This window comes from Eschrichtius robustus, chromosome 16 (genome assembly GCF_028021215.1).
Source record: "Eschrichtius robustus isolate mEscRob2 chromosome 16, mEscRob2.pri, whole genome shotgun sequence".
NCBI lineage: Eukaryota > Metazoa > Chordata > Mammalia > Artiodactyla > Eschrichtiidae > Eschrichtius > Eschrichtius robustus.
Genome location: NC_090839.1, coordinates 54380190 through 54405091, shown reverse-complemented (window position 1 = coordinate 54405091; position 24902 = coordinate 54380190). Strand labels below are relative to the sequence as shown.

The 24902-nt window shown below is 47.5% G+C and overlaps 1 protein-coding gene across 1 annotated transcript in view; it reads left to right on the top strand.

Moving 5' to 3' along the window:
• The first annotated feature begins 9253 nt into the window (after positions 1-9253).
• Positions 9254-24902, top strand: part of TRAP1 (TNF receptor associated protein 1) — a 54836-nt gene continuing 39187 nt past the window's right edge. Inside the window, exon 1 of the mRNA XM_068525251.1 lies at positions 9254-9371. Coding sequence (XP_068381352.1) covers positions 9296-9371 — 76 coding nt within the window. The 5' untranslated portion in view covers positions 9254-9295. The remainder of the gene's footprint in view (positions 9372-24902) is intronic.

The window sequence follows — 24902 nt, the reverse complement described above, 5'->3', positions numbered from 1 at the left end:
GGCCACGTGCCATCCTCGCCTAACGTGCTCAAGTCCTGCGTCTGTGACCCTCTTCCCGGTCGCCTTCTGCACCGATGGGAAAGCCCTGGGCTGAGTCTGTTCAGACAAGAAGTGTGAGCCGTCTGGGCCCTGGAGAAGCAGCTCCAGGCCCACACTTCAGATGTGCAGCCCTCTTACCCTGGCCAATGGGGAGTCTCTTTCAGGTCATCCCAGAATCCAAAACTGTGCCGACCTCATCCTCTTGGAGTCCCATGCAATCTTGTTGCCAAAGGATGCGGCCAAGGGTGTGGGCTGGATGCTAACCTGGCACTTGGCGTAAGGAAGTTTCTGTGAGAGCTGGAAAGCCCTGACGCGGTGTCTCACATGCTGTCTACTTAGGAGGAGAAAAAAAGTCCTGTGTTTGTGATCAAAAAGAGGAAACTTGGGCTTCCCTCGTGGTGCAGCGGTTAAGAATCAGCCTGCCAATGCAGGGAACACGGGTTCAAGCCCTGGTCTGGGAAGATCCCACATGCCGCAGAGCAACTAAGCCCATGCGCCACAACTACAGAGCCTGCACTCTAGAGCCCGCAAGCCACAACTACTGAGCCCACGTGCCACAGCTACTGAAGCCCGTGTGCCTAGAGCCTGTGCTCCACAACAAGAGAAGCCACCACAATGAGAAGCCCACACACCGCAACGAGGAGTAGCCCCCACTCGCCGCAACTAGAGAAAGCCCGTGCGCAGCAACGAAGACCCAATGCAGCCAAAAATAAATAAAATTTAAATATTTTTTTAAAAATTAAAAAAAAAAAAATTCCGCCTGCCAATGCAGGGGACACAGTTTCAAGCCCTGGTCCAGGAAGATCCCACATGCTGCGGGGCAGCTAAGCCCAGGTGCCACAACTACTGAGCCTGCGCTCTAGAGCCCGCGAGCCACAACTACTGAGCCTGCATGCCTAGAGCCCATGCTCCGCAACAAAAAGAAGCCACCACAATGAGAAGCCCGCGCACCACAACGAAGAGTAGCTCCCGCTCACCACAACTAGAGAAAGCCCACGTGCAGCAACGAAGACCCAACACAGCCAAAAATAAATAAAATAAATAAACTTATTAAAAAAAAAAAAAAAAAAAGGAACTTCTGCCATGAATAAAGTTGCCTGAAATCCTTGGGAAAAAAAAAGAGGAAACTTGAAATGTGCTGGTGTTTATAATAAAAGCTGGCAAAACTGCTTGGATTCAAAGATGATTCCAGTTGGCTAACAACCCGTAGAATTAGCTTAGCAGCCAGTCATAAGATAAAGGGGTTCAGCTGATTTTGTCTAGTGCGCGTGTTTGATTATGTTTTTGAGAATTCAGTGTGTTAAAAACAGGAGTCGGCTGCAATGGCTGCGTAATACGAGGTGAAGAGGCTTCTAAGATCTCAGGCTGAAGACACACAACTTTTGATTGCTGTAAAGTGGAACCAAAAGGTTTCATTTGAGCCAAAATGTGCTTTTAGAACTGCATGAGAAAATAAGCTACTCTGAAAAAGGAAAGGAGCTGAATATGGGTGGCAGACGGGGGGAAGCCAGGAAGTCCTTGACACAAGGCCAGTGCTGGGAAGTAGACACTGTGGTGGTGCCACCTCAGCAGGTGGATGGCGCAGGAGCGCATGGGGCTGGGGCCAGTGTCCCCCTGGGATCATAAAGCCACACGGCACCTTCCCAGGGCATCCCGTGTTCACTGCAAAATCAAGAGCAGGGAAACGGGTCAGTCGTGAGATACTAACATAAGTGAATGTAGCACCCAGACTGACAAAGACAAGGCTGAGGGACCCTGATTTGGAGATGAGGATGCAAATGGTGCTTTCCGCGAGCTCGCGCCTCTCCACAGAGGATGGATTCAGATCCACTGACTGTGATGTGACTGAAGTTACTTCACTGAACTGAAAGATTCAAAGGGCGCTGACAGCTTAGAACACCCTAGGAAGTGGTATAGAAGTCAGGGGGTCAGGAAGAGACCTCGGAGTGGGAGACCAGGTCATAGCAAGTGTGGGCCGGAGGTGCCTGCGAGGTGGGGGCAGTGATGGCACCAGGGCCTTGGCCTTGGCTGTGAGCGAGCTCTTCTGCCTTCCTGGCCTCGTGAAAGGTAGTGATACCAGGTAACAAGTGCTGTTTAAACGCGTGTCCACCCCTCTGCCCAGCCATGAGGTGGGAGAACAGAGGGACCGACTTACCTGAATTCGTGAGCACCAAGGGCTGACGTGGGCTGCTGGCCCCAGCCACGCTCTCCCCTTTCGTTCGAGAGGAGCTTTTCCTCCAGCCCTGAAAACCCTCCCACACACCTGCCTCCCCTCCTAGTCCACCGGTTCCCCTTGAGCCCACTTCGGGGTACCCTGGCAAAGCAGGGGCGTTGCAGTACATTGTAGCCCCTTGAACACGGCAGACAGTGGTGTGTGGTAACCAGGTCCTCACAAAGGACTGTGTGGGACTGAGCTTGCCTGTGTCTGGTGCCCACTGGCTCACTTCGGCGTCAGAGAAGAAATGTTGACAGTGTCAGTCAACGGTAGTGGCCACAGCTCACAGCTCCCAGTGTAGATGACCCGCCTCCCACCTGACTCCTAGGGAGCTCTTAGTGATGGAAATGGGGTTTATCGTCTGATCATGGGTCCCACGGCTCTGGGCCAGCAACAAGAAATCCTCTTATTAACGTTTTTCTTTTCTTGGTCACACCGCATGGCTGGTGGGATCTTAGTTCCCCCAACCAGGGATTGAACCCCAGGCCCTCAGCAGTGAGAGCACAGATTTCTAACCACTGGACTGCCAGGGAATTCACTAAATTTTTTTAAATGATATATAGGCATAACAATGATATGGATCCACTAACTGATCCTCAAGGGAGGTGGTGACGTTTAGGGAATGTTGCAAGCGAGGGTGAGGACCCTGCATCCACAAGTCCCTCGGGAAAATGTCCAGAGAGGACACCCTTGGAAAGGATGGCAAGGGGTGTGCCGGGGTCCCTGTGCCTGGACCCTTCCTTGTCCTCTCTGAGCCCACCCTGGGCCCCTCACATCTGGGCACAGGGTCGAGGCCAGCAGAAGAGGGAGGGTTGCTTCCTGTGCTGCTGCACGGGGAGGGGTGTCTACTGACAGAGGGAGAGCCTTGGGGACCAAATGCCGGCATCGCAGCTGTGCTCCCAAAGTCAGATGTAGAGAGGGGCACGGAAGCAAGGGGTCCCAGGGGCCAGGCAGGAGGCACTCAGAGCTGACAGGAGCTCAGCAGCCAGAATTGGGGTCACCAGTGAGAGCGAGGCCTCCGCAGGCAAGAGCACAGGGGACCCTCGGGTTCCCCACCCTCCGGACACTTGAGTTCTGAGCTGTGGTTTCCTGGCTGAGGAGCAGGGGTCCTCATGTGGGAAGAGGGCATTGAGTGTCAGAAGTGGCAGGAAAGACGTGAGTGGCACCAAGCTGAGGCCCCTTTCCATCTGGAACGAGCAGCTTCAGGTCTCCTGATGCACACCTGCTGCTTCTAGCTGATGTTCAGAGAAGCACCGAGCCTGTCACCTCAGCAAGTGTTTATCGATCAGCTCCTGGGCGGTGACATGCAGCCCTGGGAGAACTCAATCGACAGAGGCACGTCCTGGAGGAAGGTGCTGGGGCTCAAAGCCGGGGCACTGTGCGCTGTTGGTGCGGGAAACGAAGCGTCTCTTCGTCAGGCCGAGGATCGCACACAGGCTGCTCCACAGTTCAGGAAGCACACGATCCTCCACCGCCATGTGTCCTCAGGACAGTGCTTCCTTCTCAAGCTTAACGTGCATGCAGATTGATTAGCTGGGATCTTGCCAACATCCTGATGCTGTAGAACTGAGGCCAGTGGGGGTGAGGGCGGGGGTGATGCGCCAAGATTCCGTGTTTCTAACAAGTTCCCAGGCGAGGCCGCTGCTGCCGGCCCTCATCTGCTTTGAGTAGCCAGGCTGCATGGGACCAAGAGCAGACCATCTTGACCGGAAAACTGCCTTAGTCTTAATGTTCACGATAAAACATGGGTGTGGGGAGAGGGGGTTTGGGCGAGTGGTTCTCGCCTGGGGTCCCCTAGACAGGACAGGAGTCCGGGCAGAACCGAGGCTGTGGGCAGCCCCAGTGCGCTGAAAGCCCTGAGTTACCTGGAAAGGGCATCCCCACCGTTTTTGTCTGGTGCAGGCAGGCATCCTGGCTGTGAAGTGCATTTGTAAAAAAATGCGGATTGTGAAGCGAACAAAGAAGCAGGAGGGGTGCCTTGCCCCCCAGCCAGTTTCCAGGCCATGTGAACACACTGCTGCCTGTTCTTTGGCTCCTGGGGAGTGAGTGCCAGGGTCAGTCTGTCCCTCCTGTTTCCTGAACTGCAGGCACAGCACTCGCCACTCAGACGAGCCCCGGTGATGCTGATGGACAACAGCCTCCTCTGCCCTGTGCCTGGGCCAAGAGAGGCTGCCCTAGGAGTCAGGGGAAATGCCCAACGGTCTGCATCTCCACCTGTCCTCTGATCCCCCGCTGGACCAGAGAATCCTGACTGAGGGAACCCTCTTCACACCTGAGGAGATGCAGTCTCCGCGAGGAGAACTTTGCAAAAGCTGCCCACCTGCCGGGGCCTGATACCAGGTGCTGCTCAGGACACCATCTGGGCAGGGCTCTGTCTGGAGTAGAGGCCCAGGGTGCCTAGGCAAAGGGCCAGTCCTTCAGGGAGGCACGGCCTTGTCAGCACAGAGCAGGTATTGAAGGAGGGGACCCTGCAGCCACCAGGAAGCCATGCCAAGCAGGGAAAGAGGCCTCCCAGCAGGCAAAGGCTCCCACACGGCCACTCCGTTTCCTCCAAGCGTCGCATGAGAATGGCAGCTCTAGGAAGTACAGGGCCATCGGCTTGGCCCAGGCACACGCGTGCACGTGCATGCCAGCACACATAGAACAGAGCTGCCTTTCACCCTGTGGAGTCTCTCAGGCAAACTCATTCTCACTTGTCTTTCTCGTAAGCAATAGACACGGTAGACTTGAGGTTTGGTGGACATTCCTAAAATGATGTCATCCACAAGCTGGGAAAAAATTGTGATCTCAGCTCTTTGCCAGGACAGAATGCACCTTTGAACACATGCCCTCAGGGCTAGTTCGCCCAGTGGTATCTCCCAGCGGAAGTTTCCAGGAAGAAATGCAAGAGTGGAGGTTGCTGCCTTCCCCAGAGCCAGTCACTCAGAGGAGGCCCCACCAGTGATACTTCGTGGTTGTCCAGATTCAACTGTCTTAGGTTCATCACGCTGGACAGGGAGACCGGGAGCCCACCAGGAGGGCCCCTCCTGCAGGGGCACAGGCAGTGTTCACGGTGGAAGGGCCCCATAGGACAGGGGATTGCCAAGGGCCACCCACCTAGTGGGTGGCCACGGAGCCCCATAGAGGGGGCTGGACTGACTGCTGATGCTGTAGGGGAAGAAAAGGGAGAAGACCTCGGGTCCATTCACCCCTCAAAGTTGTGGGGGTTTGTGGAATCAGCCTGCGACATTCCCAGTGTCCTTGATGGTAAAATTAAAAGTGGCCACTGGCAAAGTAGAATGAGCCCTTTGGAGAAAAAGCCTTAGAGTAATCCAGTGAAATTAGAAATGGCCTAGTGAGTTCCAGGCCAGGTCCTGCTAAGTGGCTGCACCTGCCTCCATGAAGGACCACAGGTCTTGCTTCTGGCCAAATCCCACCATCAGCATGTGTGCCAGTGGGGGTCAAATGGAGCCGTGCTGCCTTGGGCGGGTCTCTCCAGTTGGCAGGATTGAACTTTGTCAAACATACGAGATAGCTGTCAAGTGAATCAGCAAAATACTAGGTTTCTGAGTTCCAACCCATGCTGACTTGGCATGAAAGTACTGCAAATGATGAAAAGGACTTTAAGGCAGGCACAAATCCCTGTGCAGGTACCACCGGGCCATTAGTGCTTCTCTGAATTTGAACGTTTTGATGCCTCAGAAACCCAGGGAGAGGTACTGTGTCTGAGGCTTCGGTCAGAGGCCTCCAAGCTGCAGCTGCCCTTGTCCCAGACGGGGCTGTACAGGTCTGTGTCTGCTGGAGGAAATCCTTGCCCCTAAGGCCCAAACACTAAGACAATTATAGAATAGCTTTCAGACTACACCCGGGGTCTGCAGGACTGTCTGGGAGTTCCTCTCCTCACCTCCCACTCCCATATTCTAGCTTCAAAAAGGAATCTGCCTTATAAAAGGATCCATGAAATTGAGAAAAAAATTTCATCATCGCAGGGACCTTTCCGGGCCAAGAAGTATCCTACAGCCATGAGCCTTTCCTCCTCTGGGAACTCCCAGGATGTTGCCTGATGAAGGGAGAAGCTTGCCCAGAAGTTGGTGCTTTGAACAAAGAAATGAAGAAAAAGGGAGGCAGTCAAATTTGATTTTTCTTTGCAGTAGGCTTTTTTTTTTAAATTGTGGTAAAATATACACAAAATTTCAATCTTTCCTTTTTTTTTTTTGGCTGCGTTAGGTCTTCGTTGCTGCACGTGGGCTTTCTGGCTTTCTCTAGTTGCGGCGAGTGGGGGCTACACTTCACTGCGGTGCGCGGGCCTCTCATTGTGGTGGCTTCTCTTGTTGTGGAGCACAGGCTCTAGGCGCGCGGGCTCAGTAGTTGTGGCTCTCAGGCTCCAGAGCGCAGGCTAAGTAGTTGTGGTGCACAGGCTTAGTTGCTCCGCGGCATGTGGGATCTTCCCGGGCCAGGGATCTAACCCGTGTCCCCTGCATTGGCAGGTGGATTCTTTACCACTGTGCCACCAGGGAAGTTCCTCAATCATTTTTAAGTGTATCAAATACATTCATATTGTTGTGTAGCCATCACCATCATCCTCTCCAGAACTCTATTCATTTTGCAAAACTGAAACTCTGTCCCCATTAAATACTAACTTCTCAGTCCCCCTCCCTCAGCCCCTGGCACCCACCATGCTACTTTCTGTCTCTACGAATTTGACTACTCTAACTACCTGATGTCAGTGGAATCATACACTATCTGTCTTTTTGTGACTGGCTTATTTTACTTAGCACGATGTCCTCAAGGTTCATCCATGTTGTAGCATGTGTCAGAATTTCCTTCCTTTCTAAGTCTGAATAATATTCCATTGCATGTATATACCATGTTTTGTTTATCCATTCATCCATCAATGGACACTTGGGTTGCTTCTACCTTCTGGCTATTGGGAATAATGCAGTGGGCATTTTTCATGGCCGTCAGCTTACCCCCAGGGGAAGGCAGTGACTTCTGCAAAAGGAATGGGCAGCTTCATAGTGGCCACAGTGGTGGTTGGGAGATCCAGGGGGTCTCCCCCTCCCTTCCCCTCCTCTGTTTCTCTCTCTGCTCTCCCCAAGCAACTCCCTGCCAGTCTTGATTAATTCAACTCAAGTACTCTATTCATTCTTTCCCTTCTTCCATTTTCCTTGTCTGCGTAGGGCCTGAAATCTTCTCATGATCCCCTCAAGACTGGCTTGGATCCCTGGGCACTTTTTTTTTTTTTAATTAATTAATTAATTAATTTATTTATTTATTTTTGGCTGTGTTGGGTCTTCGTTTCTGTGCGAGGGCTTTCTCTAGTTGCGGCAAGTGGGGGCCACTCTTCATCGGGGTGCGCGGGCCTCTCACTGTCGCGGCCTCTCTTCTTGCGGAGCACAGGCTCCAGACGCGCAGGCTCAGTAGTTGTGGCTCACGGGCCCAGTTGCTCCGCGGCATGTGGGATCTTCCCAGACCAGGGCTCGAACCCGTGTCCCCTGCATTGGCAGGCAGATTCTCAACCACTGCGCCACCAGGGAAGCCCCCGTGGGCACTTTAAAAAACCACAGTTCCTTGGGCTACCAGGGGACCCAATATCACAAATATCTGTGGCTGAGGTTATGTCTCTGAAGGCCACAGGCTGAGAGAGGACAGAAGGGCCCTAGTAGCCCCCACCCACCGCCATCCTTCACTGAAGCCTAGGTTTCCCTCCTCCCTTTGCCAAATACCACTTCCTCTTCCTGTAATAAGAGGGCTCCCCAAGCTAGATCTATTGCCCCATAGACCAATGTGTCAGCTCTTACAAAAGAGATGATTTCCTGAGTGGAGTGAACAACACATGAAATGTGAGGCTGAGACCCCGCAATTCAGCGGCATCCTGGGAACACTATATCTGGGAGTAGCTCATGTGCCTGGTGTCGTGAGGGAGGGAGTGATGTAGGGGTCAGGTTATGCAGGGTTTGGAGGCCGAGGCAGAAGGGGTTTGGAATTGATTATGTGCAGGGAAACCACTGGAGGACCCTGACTGAGGAGTGTGTATGATCAGCTGCTGTGCAGAGAATGGGGAGCCAGTTAGGAGGCTGATGGAGTCTTCCAGGTGAGAGAACTCCTGCTCTTCCATCCAAATCTGCCCACCTCTTTTACGTTACTTAAGCCTGGAACTTGGGGATCATCCATGCCACTTTCCACCTGCAAGTGTTCCCTGTCACACCCCCTCCCGTGGCCCCAGCTATGTCCAGGCCCCACTGGGGGACACTCTCCTGGCTTCTGTCCTTAGCAGATCCTGTCACAATCTCGAGTAACCCGTTTGTGTGCAATTATTTGATCGTGGCAGCAAGTCTTCAGTGTGCCTCATAATCATCTAGGGGGCTGCCTGAGCCTCACTTCAGGCGGTGCCGGAGAATCTGCATTTTACGTGGTTTGGAACTCTCTGTGAGAAAGGAAGTTGATAGTCCGAATCTCCAACCAGACTCTTACCTCCAGGAGGGCGAGAGAATTGGAATGATGAATAAGCCCAGTCTTGCTGGTGGGCGTTGGCTCCCAAGTTTTGGTGTAGACAAGTCAAGCCTGAAATTCTCCCTTTTATTCTTTTTAGCTATTTGGCTTGTCTTGGTTTGGACAGACAGACTTCCAGCGGTCTGGACCGTTGGCCCGAGACTTATATAAAGACCCCGGAGATGTTAACTGCTTCTGCCCCGGCGCCGCCTTTTCACACGCTTCTAGGTGGATGTTAACATCCGCCCCATTTCTGGGATGCACAAACCGAGGCCCAGCTGGCGGCGGACGAGTGCCCCGGCGGCCCGGCGCGCACGGCCGTCGCCCTTGACAACGCGACACAAGGTCACGGAGGTCCCGCCCCCAGGTCCGACTGCCCCGGCGCGGCCGGACCGCGGCCGGACCGCGCCCGAGCCCGAGCCACAGAGGGCCCCGCCCACCCGCCGGAGCAGGCAGCGGGTCGGGCAGCCGGGCGCGCGCCGTGACGTCACCACGCCGCGCCCGAAGAAGGCCCCGCCCCGGCCTCGCCCCCGGCACTCTTGGCTTCTCTGGGCGCCCAGGAGGACACACATGGCTCGCGAGCTGCGGACGCTGCTGCTATGGGGCTGCCGCCTGCGGGCCCCGGCGCTGGCGGTCGCCCGGGGAGGTGAGGGCGGCCGGGCAGGACGGGTGGAAAGCGAGCGGGGACGGGGACGCGCGGAGCCCTCGGGGTCCCGAGCCCCTTTTCTCCGTGGGAGGCGCGATGACGGCTCTTCCTTGCTCGGCGTGGGAGATTTTGTGAGGTTTACGCGTCCAAGGCGCCGCGAGCGGCGAACGCTGAGCTCTCGGTGCGTCCTGGTGTCACCTGGCTCGGCCCCGCGCCGGGCTGCCGGGTTTCCCCGGAGGTGACGGGGTTGAGCCCGGGCCCGCGTGACTGCAGCAGAGGCTTCTCTCCAACGAGCTCCTCGGGCCGGGTTGAGGCGGAGGGGTCACGGGCTCCTCGTTCCTGGAGCCGAAGGCATTTTCGGGGAGTTGGAATCGAAGGGCGCGTGTGCGCTGGGAAGGGGCTTCACCAGGGTGATTACTTCAGTCCCTTAGTTGTGTTTTTATTCTTCCCCTCCCCCAAGTTGATTTATACACGAATAACGCATAAGCCACTTGGTCACTCGTTCATTAGACACACACCTGAGTGCCCACTCGGCCCGGCGCGCGGCAGCAAACCAGAGAACCGGCACGCTGGGCTCTCGTGCAGCCCGTGGACCCTGGGTTGTTGCCCGCCGTATCCCCAGGGCCTGGAATTGGTAGGTAGGTGCTCAAATCAATGTTGAAAAAAAAAGAATGACCGCAGTCTCTGCTCTCACTCCCCACTCGGAAGTAACCACGGGTGAACGTCTTGGCGTTGCTTCCAGGCTCTGTACGCTTAGTTACACACATATAAATGCACACGTCTATTTTTACGTAAAAAGGCCTAAACCGTATATACATTGTGCTACAGATTTTTTTTTTAAGCTCCAGAATGGCTTACATATGTTTTTCTGTCAGTATGCACGGGTTTACGGCTTTACAATGGACGCATAGTATTCTGTGTTAGGACGTATCATCATTTACTTAACATTGCCCTATTAGCGGACGTAATAAAGATTATTTCCAGATTTTTTTTTTTTTTGGTTTTTTTTGGGGGGGGGTCATTACAGTGCTGTGTAGAATGGGCGAGTATTTAATCTTTGTGTCCATGTGTGGCATTTCTTTAGAATTTCAGAATTAGAGTTTTAGAATTGATGGTTCAGAGCCTGTGCGTATTTGAAATGTTAGCTGATATTGCCAAATTGCTGTACAAAAAGGCTTTATCAGCTTATATTCTCATTAGCAGGGAATGAGACCACCTATGTCAAGGCATCTTCTCCAACACTGGGATTAGATCTTTTCCAAACCCATGTTTTATAACCTATATATGTCTTGTTTAACTTATATTTGCATGGATACCAGTGAGAATGTTTTCATTTGTTTAATGGCCATTTGTATATCTTGTGTGAATTTCCTCTTCATGTCTTTTACGGCTTTTTCTGTTACCTGAGTTTTAAATTTTGGTGTAGTCTCTTTTTAAACAATGATTTTTAAAAATATCATGCATTAGCAGATAAGACAACTGTAGGTTTTATTACTGTTTCTTGTATTCAACATCTTCCTTCCTTTTGGGATTTATTTCCTGTTTTAGCAGAGTATATATATACCCTTGTGTTTGTTTTGCAGAAAAAGTCAATGGGTTGTAAATTTTCTATGCCCCACTGTGTCTAAAAAGATTTTTATTTTGACCTCATACTTGTAAAGTAGTTTGGCTGGGTGTTGCATTCCAGGTCAAAATAATTTTCCTTCAAAGAGTGATATTGCTATGTTGTCTTCCAGCAACTTCGTTAAAGGTGAGCAGTCATATCAGTTTGATTCTTGTGTTTTTTTGTAGCCAACTTGTTTTTTTCCCTGCTCTCTGCAGGTTAAGATTCTTTTCCCATGTTCTGAGATGTTCTGACCATGTGTGTTTGTAATTCATTCTTTGCACCATTCTTATTTTCACGGTTGGCGTTGCAAGAACGAGAGCATGAGGCAGCCACAGTAGGACTGGTTGGTGCTTAAGTTAACATCTTATGACTTTTCTGTTCTCTATAAGCTGGAGCCTTTGCTGGAATTTTCTGCCTTGGGGAGTTGTGAGGGGTGGGCAGTCTGCTCCAAGCACCAGAAAGGTCACAAGAGTGAGCTTTCTCTGTTGTAGGGCTAAACCATTGCAGGTTTGTGTCATTCTCCAAAACGAGCCCCACCTGAACCCTGTCAACTGCAAACGCCCATTTAGTACTTATTATTTTGCTTCCTCCCTCTGCTCTCACTGTGGGGCCCATACTATTTAATTTCTGCCCTTCCACCTCTTGTGCTGCAACCTTCACAAGAATTCAGGCAAATTTCTGGTGTTCCCGGGCTGTTTTTGGGATGGAAGGAGTAGCACTTGCTGGTCAGATTTCACTCTCTCCGTAAAGCAGCTGTGGGTGTTGCTAATTTAACATGAGGACAGAGGTTTCAATGGTTAACTGCTTAGACCCTGAATGGCAGTGCCGTCTATGTAAACCATGGTCCTGGGGCTTAGGGCTAGCACCAGAGAAGCATATGGACAGAGGAGGGATGTGTGGCCAGCTGTCCAGGAGGCAGTGGGACACTTGGTTAGGATGAGGGCGATGAGTAAACACTGAAGGAAAATGACAGTTCTCGCTCCCAGATGTCAAATACCAGGTTGTAACAGGACAAAGGAGACTATTACAGAGGCCAGTGGTGGTGTTTGCTTGTCTGTCTCAAACCAAAGTACTGACTCACGATCAATGAAAATGTATCCACTTCACTCTCAAGTGAGATACTTTAAGTTCAGAGCCAGAGGGTTTTCTTGGTTTGGGTTCTTGGTGCCTTCATTGCAGCAGCTAGAATTTTTCTTAAATAACATTCTGCTCAGCCTTGATACAGAACACTAGCCTTTTTTACTAGGAAGCTGCTGTTTGCTTCATCCACACGGATACTCACCTATAGTTCTGTAGCATTTAGTAAAGGTAGATTCCAGGATATTTCTGGAATGGCTGGTTATTTCTGCTGAAGCCACTAGGAATTGCAGACGATGAAAGTTGTAGCTTGGAGAACCAGTGTCTACTTGGGGGCATTATTTCCATCTGCTTTTTGATGCCCGAAGTATAAGTAAGTTGAATACAGGTGTAGCTGAGTCATGGCTGTAACTAATTTTGAAAGAATGGCTGTTATTTAGCAGCTGTATAATCAAGAAATGTGATTAGAATATTAGAAATTTATTTTGAGATAGGCAAAATGAATGCCATATTTTAAAAGAACAATCTATATAGCAATACCGTTAAGAACAAAATAGAAGGGTACAAGTCTTCCTAAAGGACCGGGGCAGTGAGGGAACCGATGTGTGCTGTGAAGGAGGAGTGAGCAAAGCACTGAAGTTCATACATACCAATATTCCAGCATTTGCAGGAAATGGAGTGCCTAGAGGGATTTTCCCTGAAACTTACTTGCAAAGTAGTAAAACACTTCATTTCAACCATTATGATTAGAAGTCTTTCTAAAAGACTTAATCATCAGGTGAAACATGACAGAACCTTTCTTTGATGTTTTTCAGGGTCATTATGAATGTTAACTTATGGTCTTCTGTTGTAATACACAGGCCTCTGCAGGACCACTAGGATGTGACAGCTCCTTTGTCTATAAAATGTCCCAAACTGAAACTGCATCCTGAGTATTTCTGTGTTTTTAGCCTCTGTTACTCTCATTTTAACTTACCAGGCCTCTGACGCCAGGTTCCCTCCTCCTTTCTGTTTTTAGTTGAGGGTTGGGAAACTGGATCATAAAACTTGTTAGCAACTTTTTTTTAAAGGAGAGGAGAATTCTGGATGGGGAAAGAATATTCTTGTTTAACTGAAGCTTGGCATGTGGATTTTGTGTCCTGTATTTTGACTCTTCAGAGATGCCCCTCCCTTTTGGTTTTGCTGTGTTTCTCTGTATTTAGGGAGTTGATGTTTCTTGATAGAGCGTCAGTATTGCTTAGTAGAGAACGATTAAAACAGGCTGTGAAGGGACTTCCCAGGTGGCACACTGATTAAGAATCCACCTGCCAATGCAGGGCACACGGGTTCGAGCCGTGGTCCGGGAAGATCCCACATGCTGCGGAGCAACTAAGCCCGTGTGCCACAACTACTGAGCCTGTGCTCTAGAGCCTGCGAGCCACAACTACTGAGCCCGCGAGCCGCAACTACTGAAGCCCACGTGCCTAGAGCCCTTGCTCTGCAACAAGAGAAGCCACTGCAATGAGAAGCCCATGTACCTCAACAAAGAGCAGCCCCCGCTCGCCACAACTAGAGAAAGCCCTTGTGCAGCAACAAAGACCAAGCACAGCCAAAAAAAAAAACAGGCTGTGAAACACAGTAAGGTTTAAGAAATAGTGAAAATGTTCAGGAATTCCAGAGGAACGCACGTAGAAAATTTTGAGGGAATACAGATCTTTTTTTTTTTTTTTTTTTTTAATATTTATTTATTTGGCTGAGCCTGGTCGTCTTTGCAGCATGTAGGATCTTTAGTTGTGGCATGCGAACTCTTAGTTGCAGCATGCGGGATCTAGTTCCCTGACCAGGGATCAAACCCAGGCCCCCTGCACTGGGAGTGCAGAGTGTTAGCCACTGGACCACCAGAGAAGTCCCCAAATCTTTATTTGATGTATAAATAGAAAGTGAAGAACTTTCTGTCTAGAATGTTGATATACTTAAATCTTACCTCAAATGATTACAGAACTTAAGAAACAAAATGTTTGGAGAAATTTCAGATGCGAATAGCTAACCTGTGGTATCTGGTGAAATTTGAGAGATAATGAAACCATCCGAGTTGACTTATACTGAAAAGCAGAGAATTTCATGCTTACAAGCATGAAACTATGGTAAAATAGTTGGAGGTGTTCTGGAAAAAAAGCTACAGGCTACATTCCAAAGAACTACAGTTTTTCCAGTATTGTATTTTCCCTTTTGGGGAAAGGCTTAATTCTCCTTTTCATTTATCTGAAAGTACCTTTACAGAATTTTAAACTTTATAAGTAAACGTTAAAAATTTTACTTTTTATAGAACGTGAAGCTTTAACTTAGAAATGTTTAGGTTGATATTAGATGAGTGAATTTCAAGCATTTTTTGTCATGTACTCCCAATAAGAAATGCATTCACATTGTGACCTGCTATACAAGTATGCGTATACTGTACAAATACGTGTACATACTTAGCTGAAAGAGTTTTGTAAATACTTACATGTATTATGCTATGTGTTGGTTGTTTTTTTTAGTATTTATTTATTTATTTAGTTGCACCAGGTCTTAGTTGTGGCAGGCGGGCTCCTTAGTTGCGGCTCACGGGCTCCTTAGTTGTGACATGTGAACTCTTAGTTGCAGTATGCATGTGGGATCTAGTTCCCTGACCAGGGATTGAACCGTGGCCCTCTGCATTGGGAGCACGGAGTCTTAACCACTGCGCCACCAGGGAAGTCACATGCTATGTGCATTCTTTTACTTTCCGTTTCATTAAAAAAAAAAAAAAATTCTGACTTAGCTCACTGAATTGCTTTCATAACCAACAGTCTTGACCTGCATTCTGAGAAACACTGTGTCCTGTGGCTGTACGTTCTGAGAAAATGACCATGTGTTTATCAAGGGCCTGCTCCAACTCTAGGGTGATCGTGGGAAAAATAAAGACATGAGACGGTCAAGGCCACTGGAGCATCTGCTCCATAGTGTGGCAGCAGCAGTTCCTTAAACGAACATCTGCAGTGCCTGCTGTGGGATGAGACGGACAGGAGTCCTGGCCCTCTGTGGCTCTGACATGGAGTGGAGTCGATGCAGACAAGTACGTGCTGTATGGATGTCGTGTGAAGAAACCAAAGCAGAAAGAGGATCGCAGTAGAAGTGGGGCAGTCAGGGGAGGCCTCACGTGAAGGGTGGCGTTTAAGCAAAGCCTGGAAAGAGGTGAAGGTGTCCGAGGCAGGACATTTCAAGCAGAGGGAGTGGTAGGTGCCAGGGTCCTGAGGCAGGAACGGGCTGGCGTATTGGAAGGACAGCAAGGAGGCGGGGGCCGCGCTGGGGGCGCTCTTGAGTGGAGTCAGGTTAGAGTCGCGCTGCTTTCCTCTACGTGTGACTTCACGGGGAGATGTGGGCAGCTGGTGATAAGATGGGGAGTTAGAGTTAAAGCTAACTTCATAGGAGTTTCCTGAGAAAAATTATTTCTACATTTTTATTAGTGAGAGGGTAGTGGTGTTTTCCCGAACAGACTGGTACAGTGAAAAAGTCTTCCACACTGTCTCAGCTCACTGCCCAGTGGCTCCGGAAAAAGCCTCTGCAGCGACGGGTGTCCACACCATCCTTCCCTTGGGAATGAAGAAGGGCTGCCCCGGTCATGGGCTGTGTGCAGTCTGCCCCTCACACTTTGCACGTGCTGTTATCTAGACGCCCAGAGCCCTGGAGCCACAGTGTGGTGCCCCTTCCTTCACTTAACCCTCTCCTGAGGGACCTTTAGGTTGTTTGCAGGCTTTGTTTTTTTTTAAATCACAGGCAGTGCCACCAACAGTTTTTTACACCTTCACCAGTGCTAGCATAACTATTTTATAAATGTTTGTCAGTCTGACAGTGAAAATGCTATCTTGTTTTAAAATGCAATTCTTTAGCTATGAATGTGGTAATGCATCTTCTTCTATGATTCAAAGCCATTGATGTTTCTCTTTTTTGTGAATTGCCGTTTTCCTCTTGCACTGTTGGTCTTTTTCTTGTAGATCTGTGAGTGATCTTGCTGTATTGAGGAAACTAGCCCTCTGCCACATGCTTCAGACTTTTTTTTCTCCAGTGTGTTTGCCCATTGACTTTAATTTTTTTAAGTGTGGTTATTGCTCATTGTTTTTATTTTTTTTTAATAAATTTATTTTATTTTATTTTTGGCTGCATTGGGTCTTCGTTGCTGCGCGCGGGCTTTCTCTAGTTGGAGTAAGCGGGGGCTACTCTTCGTTGTGGTGTGTAGGCTTCTCATTGCGGTGGCTTCTCTTGGTGCGGAGCACGGGCTCTAGGCGTGCAGACTTCAGTAGCTGTGGCTCGCGGGCTCTAGAGTGCAGGCTCAGTAGTGGCGCACGGGCTTAGTTGCTCCGTGGCATGTGGGATCTTCCCGGACCAGGGATCAAACCCATGTTCCCTGCATTGGCAGGCGGATTCTTAACCACTGCGCCACCAGAGAAGTCCTGTTGTTTTTATTTTTATTTTTTTACCTTTTGTTTTGGTGTTTTTTGGCTGCGCCCTGTGACATGGGGGATCTTATTTCCCTGACCAGGGATCGAACCTGTGCCCCCTGCAGTGGAGGCGTGGAGTCTTAACCACTGGACCACCAGGGAAGTCCCTCATTGTCTTTATTTATTCATTAAAATTTTTTAATTTTAATTTTTTATTGAGATATAATTGGCATATAACATTATCATAGTTTTAGCTGTACAACATAATGATTCAATATTTGTATAGCAAAATGATCACAATAAGTTTAGTTAACATCCATCACATCACATAGTTACAATTTTTTTTTTTGTTTAGGGGTCTACTTTACTGACTTTAATTTTTATGTGGTCCATAAATTTATGGTTCTTGGGCTACGTGTCTTGTTTGGGCAGAGTTCCCTTACTTTTAAGTCATTAAGGAAAAAGATCTCAAGTGATCAATATCATTAGACGTTAGGTAGGGAAATGCACATCAAAACCATGATGAGATAGCACTTCACACCCACCGGGGTGGCTATAATAAAAAAACATAGGCAATAACAAACATCGATGACAATGTGGAGAAATTGGAACCTTCACCCACTGCTGGCAGGAGTATAAAATGGTGCAGCACTTTGGAAAACAGTCTGGCAGTTCCTCAAATGGTACAGACTTTGATATAGACAAATGGCATAGACTTACCATGTGACCCAGCAGTTCCACTCCTAGGTTTACGCCCAAGAGAATTTAAAACACAGAAACTTGTACAACAGTGTTTATAGCAGCATTATTCGTAATATTAACCAAAAAGCAGAAACAACCCAATTGTCCATCAACTGATAAGTGGATAAACATCATGTGGCCTATCCATATAATTGATATTATTCAGCCATAACAAGGAATGAGGTATGCTATGTGCTACAATGTGGATGAACCTTGAAAACATTACGTTAAGTGAAAGAAGCCATAGACAAAAGACCATGTGTAGTATGTCCAGAATAGGCAAATGTCCAGAATAGGCAAATCTATAGAGACAGAAAGTGGTTACCAGGAGCTGGGGGCAGGGAGAATGGGGAGTGACTACTGATGGGTATGGAGTTTCTTTCTGGAGTGTTAAAAATATTCTCGGGCTTCCCTGGTGGCGCAGTGGTTGAGAATCTGCCTGCCCATGCAGGGGACACGGGTTCGAGCCCTGGTCTGGGAAGATCCCACATGCCGCGGAGCAACTGGGCCGGTGAGCCACAATTGCTGAGCCTGCGCGTCTGGAGCCTGTGCTCCGCAACAAGAGAGGCCGCGACAGTGAGAGGCCCGCGCACCGCGATGAAGAGTGGCCCCCACTCGCCGCAACTAGAGAAAGCCCTCACACAGAAACGAAGACCCAACACAGCCATAAATAAATAAATAGATAGATAGATAGATAGATAGAAGAGTAACTGGTCTTGACCCCTCCCTTTAAAAAAAAAATTCTCAATTAGATAATGAGGTTGGTTTTGTAAATATACTAAAAGCCATTGAATGGTACATTTTAACTGGGTGAATTATATCTCAAAGCTGTTTTTAAAATATCTCTTATAATTTCTTTTAGTACTTTTAAGCTTTTTTTGTTTTTTTTGTACTTTTAGCTTTTATTTTCATTTTTAGTCCATCTGGAATTTGTTTTGATTAAATGAGGGAAGAAATTAATTTTAATACTGTAGCTTTAAATTAATGTGCTTTAGTATTTTATAATAGTATTTCCTCATGTTTTTCAAAAATGTCTTGGCTATGTATGCACTTTTATTTTTCCATATGAATTTTAGAATTAGCTTGAATAGTGAAAAAAAAATCCTGTTTGAATTTTCACTGGGATCATGTTAAAAATATAGAGAGAATTGGCACCTTTAAATATTTACTCTTACTATTCAAGGACATTTCCCCAGGCTTTTTATATCCCTTTGTAAATGTGTTTTATATGCCTAGTAAATTTTTTTAAATGTTTTTTGTAATTGGGTAATTTTTATTGTTATTTATTTTTTTTTAATTTGTTTATTCATTTATTTAATTTTTGGCTGCATTGGGTCTTCGCGGCTGCATGCGGGTTTTCTCTAGTTGCTGAGAGCGGGGGCTACTCTTTGTTGTGGTGCGCGGGCTTCTCATTGCGGTGGCTTCTCTTGTTGCGGAGCATGGGCTCTAGGCACTTGGGCTTCAGTAGTTGGGGCATGCGGGCTCAGTAATTGTGGCACGTGGGCTCAGTAGTTGTGGCACATGGGCTTCAGTAGTTGTGGCTCACGGGCTCTAGAGCGCAGGCTCAGTAGTTGTGGCGCACGGGCTTAGTTGCTCCGTGGCATGTGGGATCTTCCCGGACCAGGGCTCGAACCCGTGTCCCCTGCATTAGCAGGCAGATTCTTAGCCACTGTGCCACCAGGGAAGCCCTGGGTAATTTTTAGAAATAGTTTTGTAAATAAGTTATTGATACACATAGCACAATTCAAAAGATACAGAGATATGTGCAGTGAAAAGCACATCTCTTCAACTGCTACCCTCAACAACCAGTTCCCCTCCTGGGGGCAGCCCCCTTAGCCAGTTTCTTGGGTGTCCTCACAGAGATACGCTTGGCTTATGAGAATAAGCGCACACATATGTATGTGTATTTAAACACCACGATAACATACGCAAACCACTGTTCTGGACCAGGTTTTTTCTTAATGTATCCTAGAGATAATTCAGCATCAGGACACTTTACACCCACAATTGCCTCATTTTTCTGTTTCAGAGTATTCCATTACATATATATGTAATTTATTTACTAACCCTTTACTGATGGCCCTCAGCCTGGTCACTGGCCCCTGACTCCTGGGGGGACCCCTACACTGGAACCTCATCTGGTGTGTCTTTTATAGGCCTTCTCATGAACCTGACACTGACATTTGGTGGGAAGGAGCTAGCCCTTTTGCGACAGCCACATTTTTTTTAGAGTTTACTGTTTTGAGTAATTAAATATTTATTTGGTTAAAAAGGTATACATTGAGAAGTCTTGCTCTCAGCTTCGTCCCCCTCTCCACCGTTCCCCTCCCCGCCTTCATAGGTCATCACAATTATTAATTGTTTGTATATCCTGCCACTGTTTATATGCATACAGTATGTATAGATACACATCTTTCTTCTGCTGGGATATACACTTCTCTGTATTCTGTTATTCAATTAATAGATATTGGAGAGCTTTCTGTATCAGTACATAGAGACTTTTCTCATTCTTCTTTTTTTTTTTTTTTAAGTAGCCACATCACAGTAGTGGTCCCATGTCAGGAGGCACCATAGTTTATTTACTAGCCCTCTGTTGATGGACATTTAGGTGGTTTCCAGGCATTTGCTATAATGTGTGGCCTTTCATCTCTGTCTTTATATTCAGGTTCAGCTGTATCCATAGAGTAAAGTCCCAAAATGGAATTGCCAGATTAGAAGGTATATGCATTTGTAATCTTGACCGATATGGCCAAATCACCTTACACTGGACTTAGGCCATTTTCTGCTGCCCTGAGTGCTTTCCCCACAGGGTTACCAGAAATACTGTATGAAAGTTGCTTCTGAAAGTAATAACAGTGCAGCTCTGCTGACATCCCTCTCTTCATCTGAGCTGGTGAAGATTAACCGTGGTTTGAATTGGAGCAAAATGCCGAAGTGGGGGCTTTTGCTCAGGGAGTATTGACTGAGTTGTGCTAGGCCTGCCAGGCCCTGCCTGAGTCCCTTTTCCTGCAGCTGCCTTCACTTCAGACCTGCAGGCTGGGCTATATCTCAGGCTTATACGACCTTAGGTGGGCTTCAAGGAGACCCAGCCCCCCGGCTATGTTACGTCCCACAGACCACACTGCGGGGAGCTCCTCTGCTTAGTCAGGCCTGGTTCCCAGAGCCTCTGTGTACATCTCTCTGTTTGCAAGTTCAAGGTGACCCAGAGGGGTTGAAGCTGGCGGCTAGCCCCGCACCTCCCCCCGTCCCCCACCAAAGCTTGCCTCCCTCCCTCACTCCTTCTTTCCTTCTTTCCTTTCTCCCTTCCTCCCTCCCTCCTTCCTTCCTTGCTTCATTCTTCTTCTTTTAGTGAAATACATCCCATCCAGAAAGGAATGCATATAATACATATGTGCAGTTTCTAAAAGAAGCATAAAATGAATACCCATTGCCCAGTTTAAGAAATAGAAATGACCAGTCCCTCGAAGGCACTGTGTGCCCCTCCATGATGGGTCCCCTTCTGTCTCTCCGAGAGGTGACTACTGACTTGAATTTTCTGGTTTTTATTCCTTTGCTTTTCTTTTTATTGCTGCATGTGTGTGTATATGTATATACACATGTATGTATATGTATACACACAGTTTATTGAAATCATACTGTGTATATTCTGCTGTGACTTTGCTTTCTTGGGTCAACATTGTTTTCTTAGCTTTATCCATGGTAATGTTCATTAGTTGTCCCTGCTTATTCCATTGTGTTAATACGCCTTCATTTCTTTATGATGATTCCTGACATAGCCCTAAATATATGTACTGTTGGGTCGTTTGGTATGCTCCAACTTACTAAGTAATGCAAAATTATTTCCCAAGAAGAATTGTATTTCTCTATACGTACCCCACCAGCAGACAATGAAAGTCCCCTTAACTCCACACTCACATCCAGTGCTTGGTGTTCTCAGACTTTTTAATGTTTGCAAGTCTAGTGAGTGTTAAATGGTATCTTGTGTGTCTTTGATTATAAGATACACATCAGAGAGTACCTAAGCGACATGTTCAGTTAAGTGAAGCAGTATTATCTTAAGATTTACCCATGTCATTCATTGTTCTATAATATTCCATTGTGGGAATGTGCTGCAGCTTATTCCTCCATCCCAGGCACACACATCTGAGCTATTTCTAGTGCAGGGCTTTTATAGATGCGCTGGGCACCTCTTTGGGCAGGCATCTTGCCCACGGGGGCATGGATGCATTTCTATAGGGTATGTAACTGGTGTGGAGTTGCTGGGTTTAGGGTATGTGTTTTTATTCCAGAATTGACTTTTTCAGAGTGGGTCTGGATTTACATTCCACCAACTCTGTGAGAGTTGCCGCTGTGCTGTATCCTCACTGACACTTGGGATTTTCAGACGTTTTTAAATGTTTGTCAATTTGATGGTTACAAAATGATGTTTCAGTTGTGATTTTAATTGATTGCTGATAAAGCTTTTTCCATGGTTTATTGGTCATGTTTCTTTTTCTGTGAAATGCTATTTATGTTTTCTTTGCCCCAATTTTTTCTTCTTGATTCATTGACCTTATTATGTATTTTTTTCTTTTTAAAATTTATTTATTTATTTATTTAATTTTTGGCTGCGTTGGGTCTTCGTTGCTGCACGCGGGCTTCTCTAGTTCTGGTGAGCAGGGATTACTCTTCATTGTGGTGTGCGGGCTTCCCATTGTGGTTGCTTCTCTTGTTGCAGAGCACGGGCTCTAGGCGCACGGGCTCAGTAGTTGTGGCATGTGGGCTCAGTAGTTGTGGCTCACGGGCTCTAGAGCGCAGACTCAGTAGTTGTGGCGCACGGGCTTAGTTGCTCCGTGGCATGTGGGATCTTCCCGGACTAGGGCTTGAACCTGTGTCCCCTGCATTGGCAGGCGGATTCTTAACCATTGCGCCACCAGGAAAGTCCCTTATTATGTACTTTTGTATGTATTTTTTATGGGTGCTAATCTTTCATCAGTTAATCCTTTGTCAATTAATTACTGCAAATCTGTTCTCCTAGTTTGTGGCTCACCATTTCACTCTCGGCTTGGTGTCTGTTTGGGGGGAGGGGTGAAGTGTTTTGTTTGTTTGTTTTGATGAACAGAAGTTCTTAATTTTAATTTCGTCACATACCAGTCTTTTCCTTTGTGAATTACCTCAGGGTTCTGCAAACTTAAGACCCATGGGTCAAACCAGACTTACTGCCTTTTTTTTTTTTTTTTTTGGCCGCACCACGCGGCTTGTGGGATCTTTAGTTCCCCAACCAGGGACTGAACCCGGGCCACTGGCAGTCAGAGCGCAGAGTCCTAACCACTGGACCGCCAGGGAATTCCCTCACTGCCTGTTTTTGTAAATAAAGTTTTATGGGAACATAGATATGCCCATTCTTTCATGTATTGTCTGTGATCACTTTCCTGCTGCAACAGCAGAGTTGAGCACCATGGCTCAAAAAACTGAAAATATTTACTGTCTGGCCGTTTACCCCAAGGTCATAAAGATCATCTACTTTTTCTATGAGAGTTGTTCCCTGACTCATTTCTACCAAATGAGAGTGGGAGCCTCTTCTTCGAAGCTTTCTCTCTTTGTTGGTGAACTTTCTCATGGGTTTCATTTTTCAGATTAGAAGAGAGTTGCAGACTGGCAGCCACAGACTAATTCCGGCTATAAAAAAATTTTGATTGGTCCAAACATATTTAAAAGTAGTTGCAGGACTTCCCTGGCAGCACAGTGGTTAAGAATCTGCATGCCAATGCAGGGAAAACGGGTTCGAGCCCTGGTCCGGGAAGATCCCACATGCCGCGGAGCAACTAAGCCCACGAGCCGCAACTACTGAGCCCACATGCCACAACTACTGAGCCCATGCCCCTAGAGCCCGTGCTCCGCAACAAGAGAAGCCAGCACAATGAGAAGCCCGCGCACCACAATGAAGAGTAGCCCCCGCTTGCCGCAACTAGAGAAAGCCTGCACACAGCAATGAAGACCCAATGCAGCCAAAAATAAACAAATAAATAAATAAATTAAAAAAGAAAAAAGGGGGGACTTCCCTGGTGGTGCAGTGGTTAAGAATCTGCCTGCCAATGCAGGGGACATGGGTTTGAACCCTGGTCTGAGAAGATCCCACATGCTGCGGAGCAACTAAGCCCGTGCGCCACAACTACTGAGCCTACGTGCCACAACTACTGAAGCGTACGCGCTTAGAGACCATGCTCTGCAACAAGAGAAGCCACCGCAATGAGAAGCCTGTACACTGCAACAAAGAGTAGACCCCGCTCGCCACAACTAGACAAAGCCATGCGCAGCAACGAAGACCCAATGCAGCAAAAAAAAAAAAAAAAAAGAGTAATTGCAAGCATTTGAAGTCAGATTTGACATAAATATTTGAGTTTCTTATTTCTTTTGAAAAATTAAAAGCTCTGAGAATCTTGGCCTGCATTCCACAGTGGTGACAATCTCTTAGAATATTGTAGCATCTGCTTCCTCCTCCTGCAGGTGGGCTGGCCCTCTACAGGTTGCTGTAGTACCCATGCTGTCAACTACTCCTTCATTCCAAGCCTGTTTGTACCATTTCTTTTGCTGCTGTTATTTTTTTGTACTGTATAGTTAATTATATTGATTGACTGTCTACAGGCCTACTTTACTTTATAGTGCTTTGCTTCATTGCACTTTGCAGATATTGCTTTTCTTTACAAATTGAAGGTTTGTGGCCACCCTGCCTTGAGCAAGCATATCAGCACCATTTTACCAGCAGCATCTGGTCACTTCCTGTCTCTGTGTCTCCCAGTATTTCAAACCTTTTCATTATTATTATATTTGTTATGGTGATCTTTGATCAGTGATCTTTGATGTTGCTCTTGTAATTGTTTTGGGGCACCATAAACCACACCCATATAAGGTGGCAGACTTATTTGATCAGTGTTGTGTGTTCCACCGACTGGCCATTCCCCCATCCCTCTCCCTCTCGGGCCTCCCTATTCCCTGAGACATAACAATATTGAAATTAGCCCAATTAATAAACCTGCAATGACCTCTAAATGTTCAAGTGAAAGGAAGAGTCGCATGTCTCTCACTTTAAATCAAAAGCTAGAAATGATTAAGCTTAGTGAGGAAAGCATGTCCAGAGCCGAGACAGGCCGAAAGCTAGGCTCTTGTGCCAGTTGGCCAAGTTGTGAATGCAAAGGAGAAGTTCTTGCGGAACTCAGAAGTGCTCTTCCAGTGAACACATGAGTGAAGAGGAAGCAAAACAGCCTGATTGCTGATATGGAGACAGTTTTAGTGGTCTGGATAGAAGATCTAACCAGCCACAACATTCCTGTAAGCCAAAGCCTAATCCAGAGGAATACCCTACCTTTCGTCAGTTCTATGAAGGCTGAGAAGTGGGGAAGGAACAGAGGAAAAGTTTGAAGCTAGCAGAGGTTGATTCATGAGGTTGAAGGAAAGAAGCTGTCTCCATGACATCCAAGTGCAAGGTGAAGCAGCAAGTTACCCAGAAGATCTAGCCAAGATCATTCATGAAGGTGGCCATACTAAACAACAGATTTTCAGTGTAAATGAAACAGCCTTCTATTGGAAGATGCCATCTGGGACTTTGATAGCTAGAGAGGAGAAGTCAATGCCTGGCTTCAAAATGTCAAAGGACAGGATGATTCTCTTGTTAGGGGCTAATGCAGCTGGTGA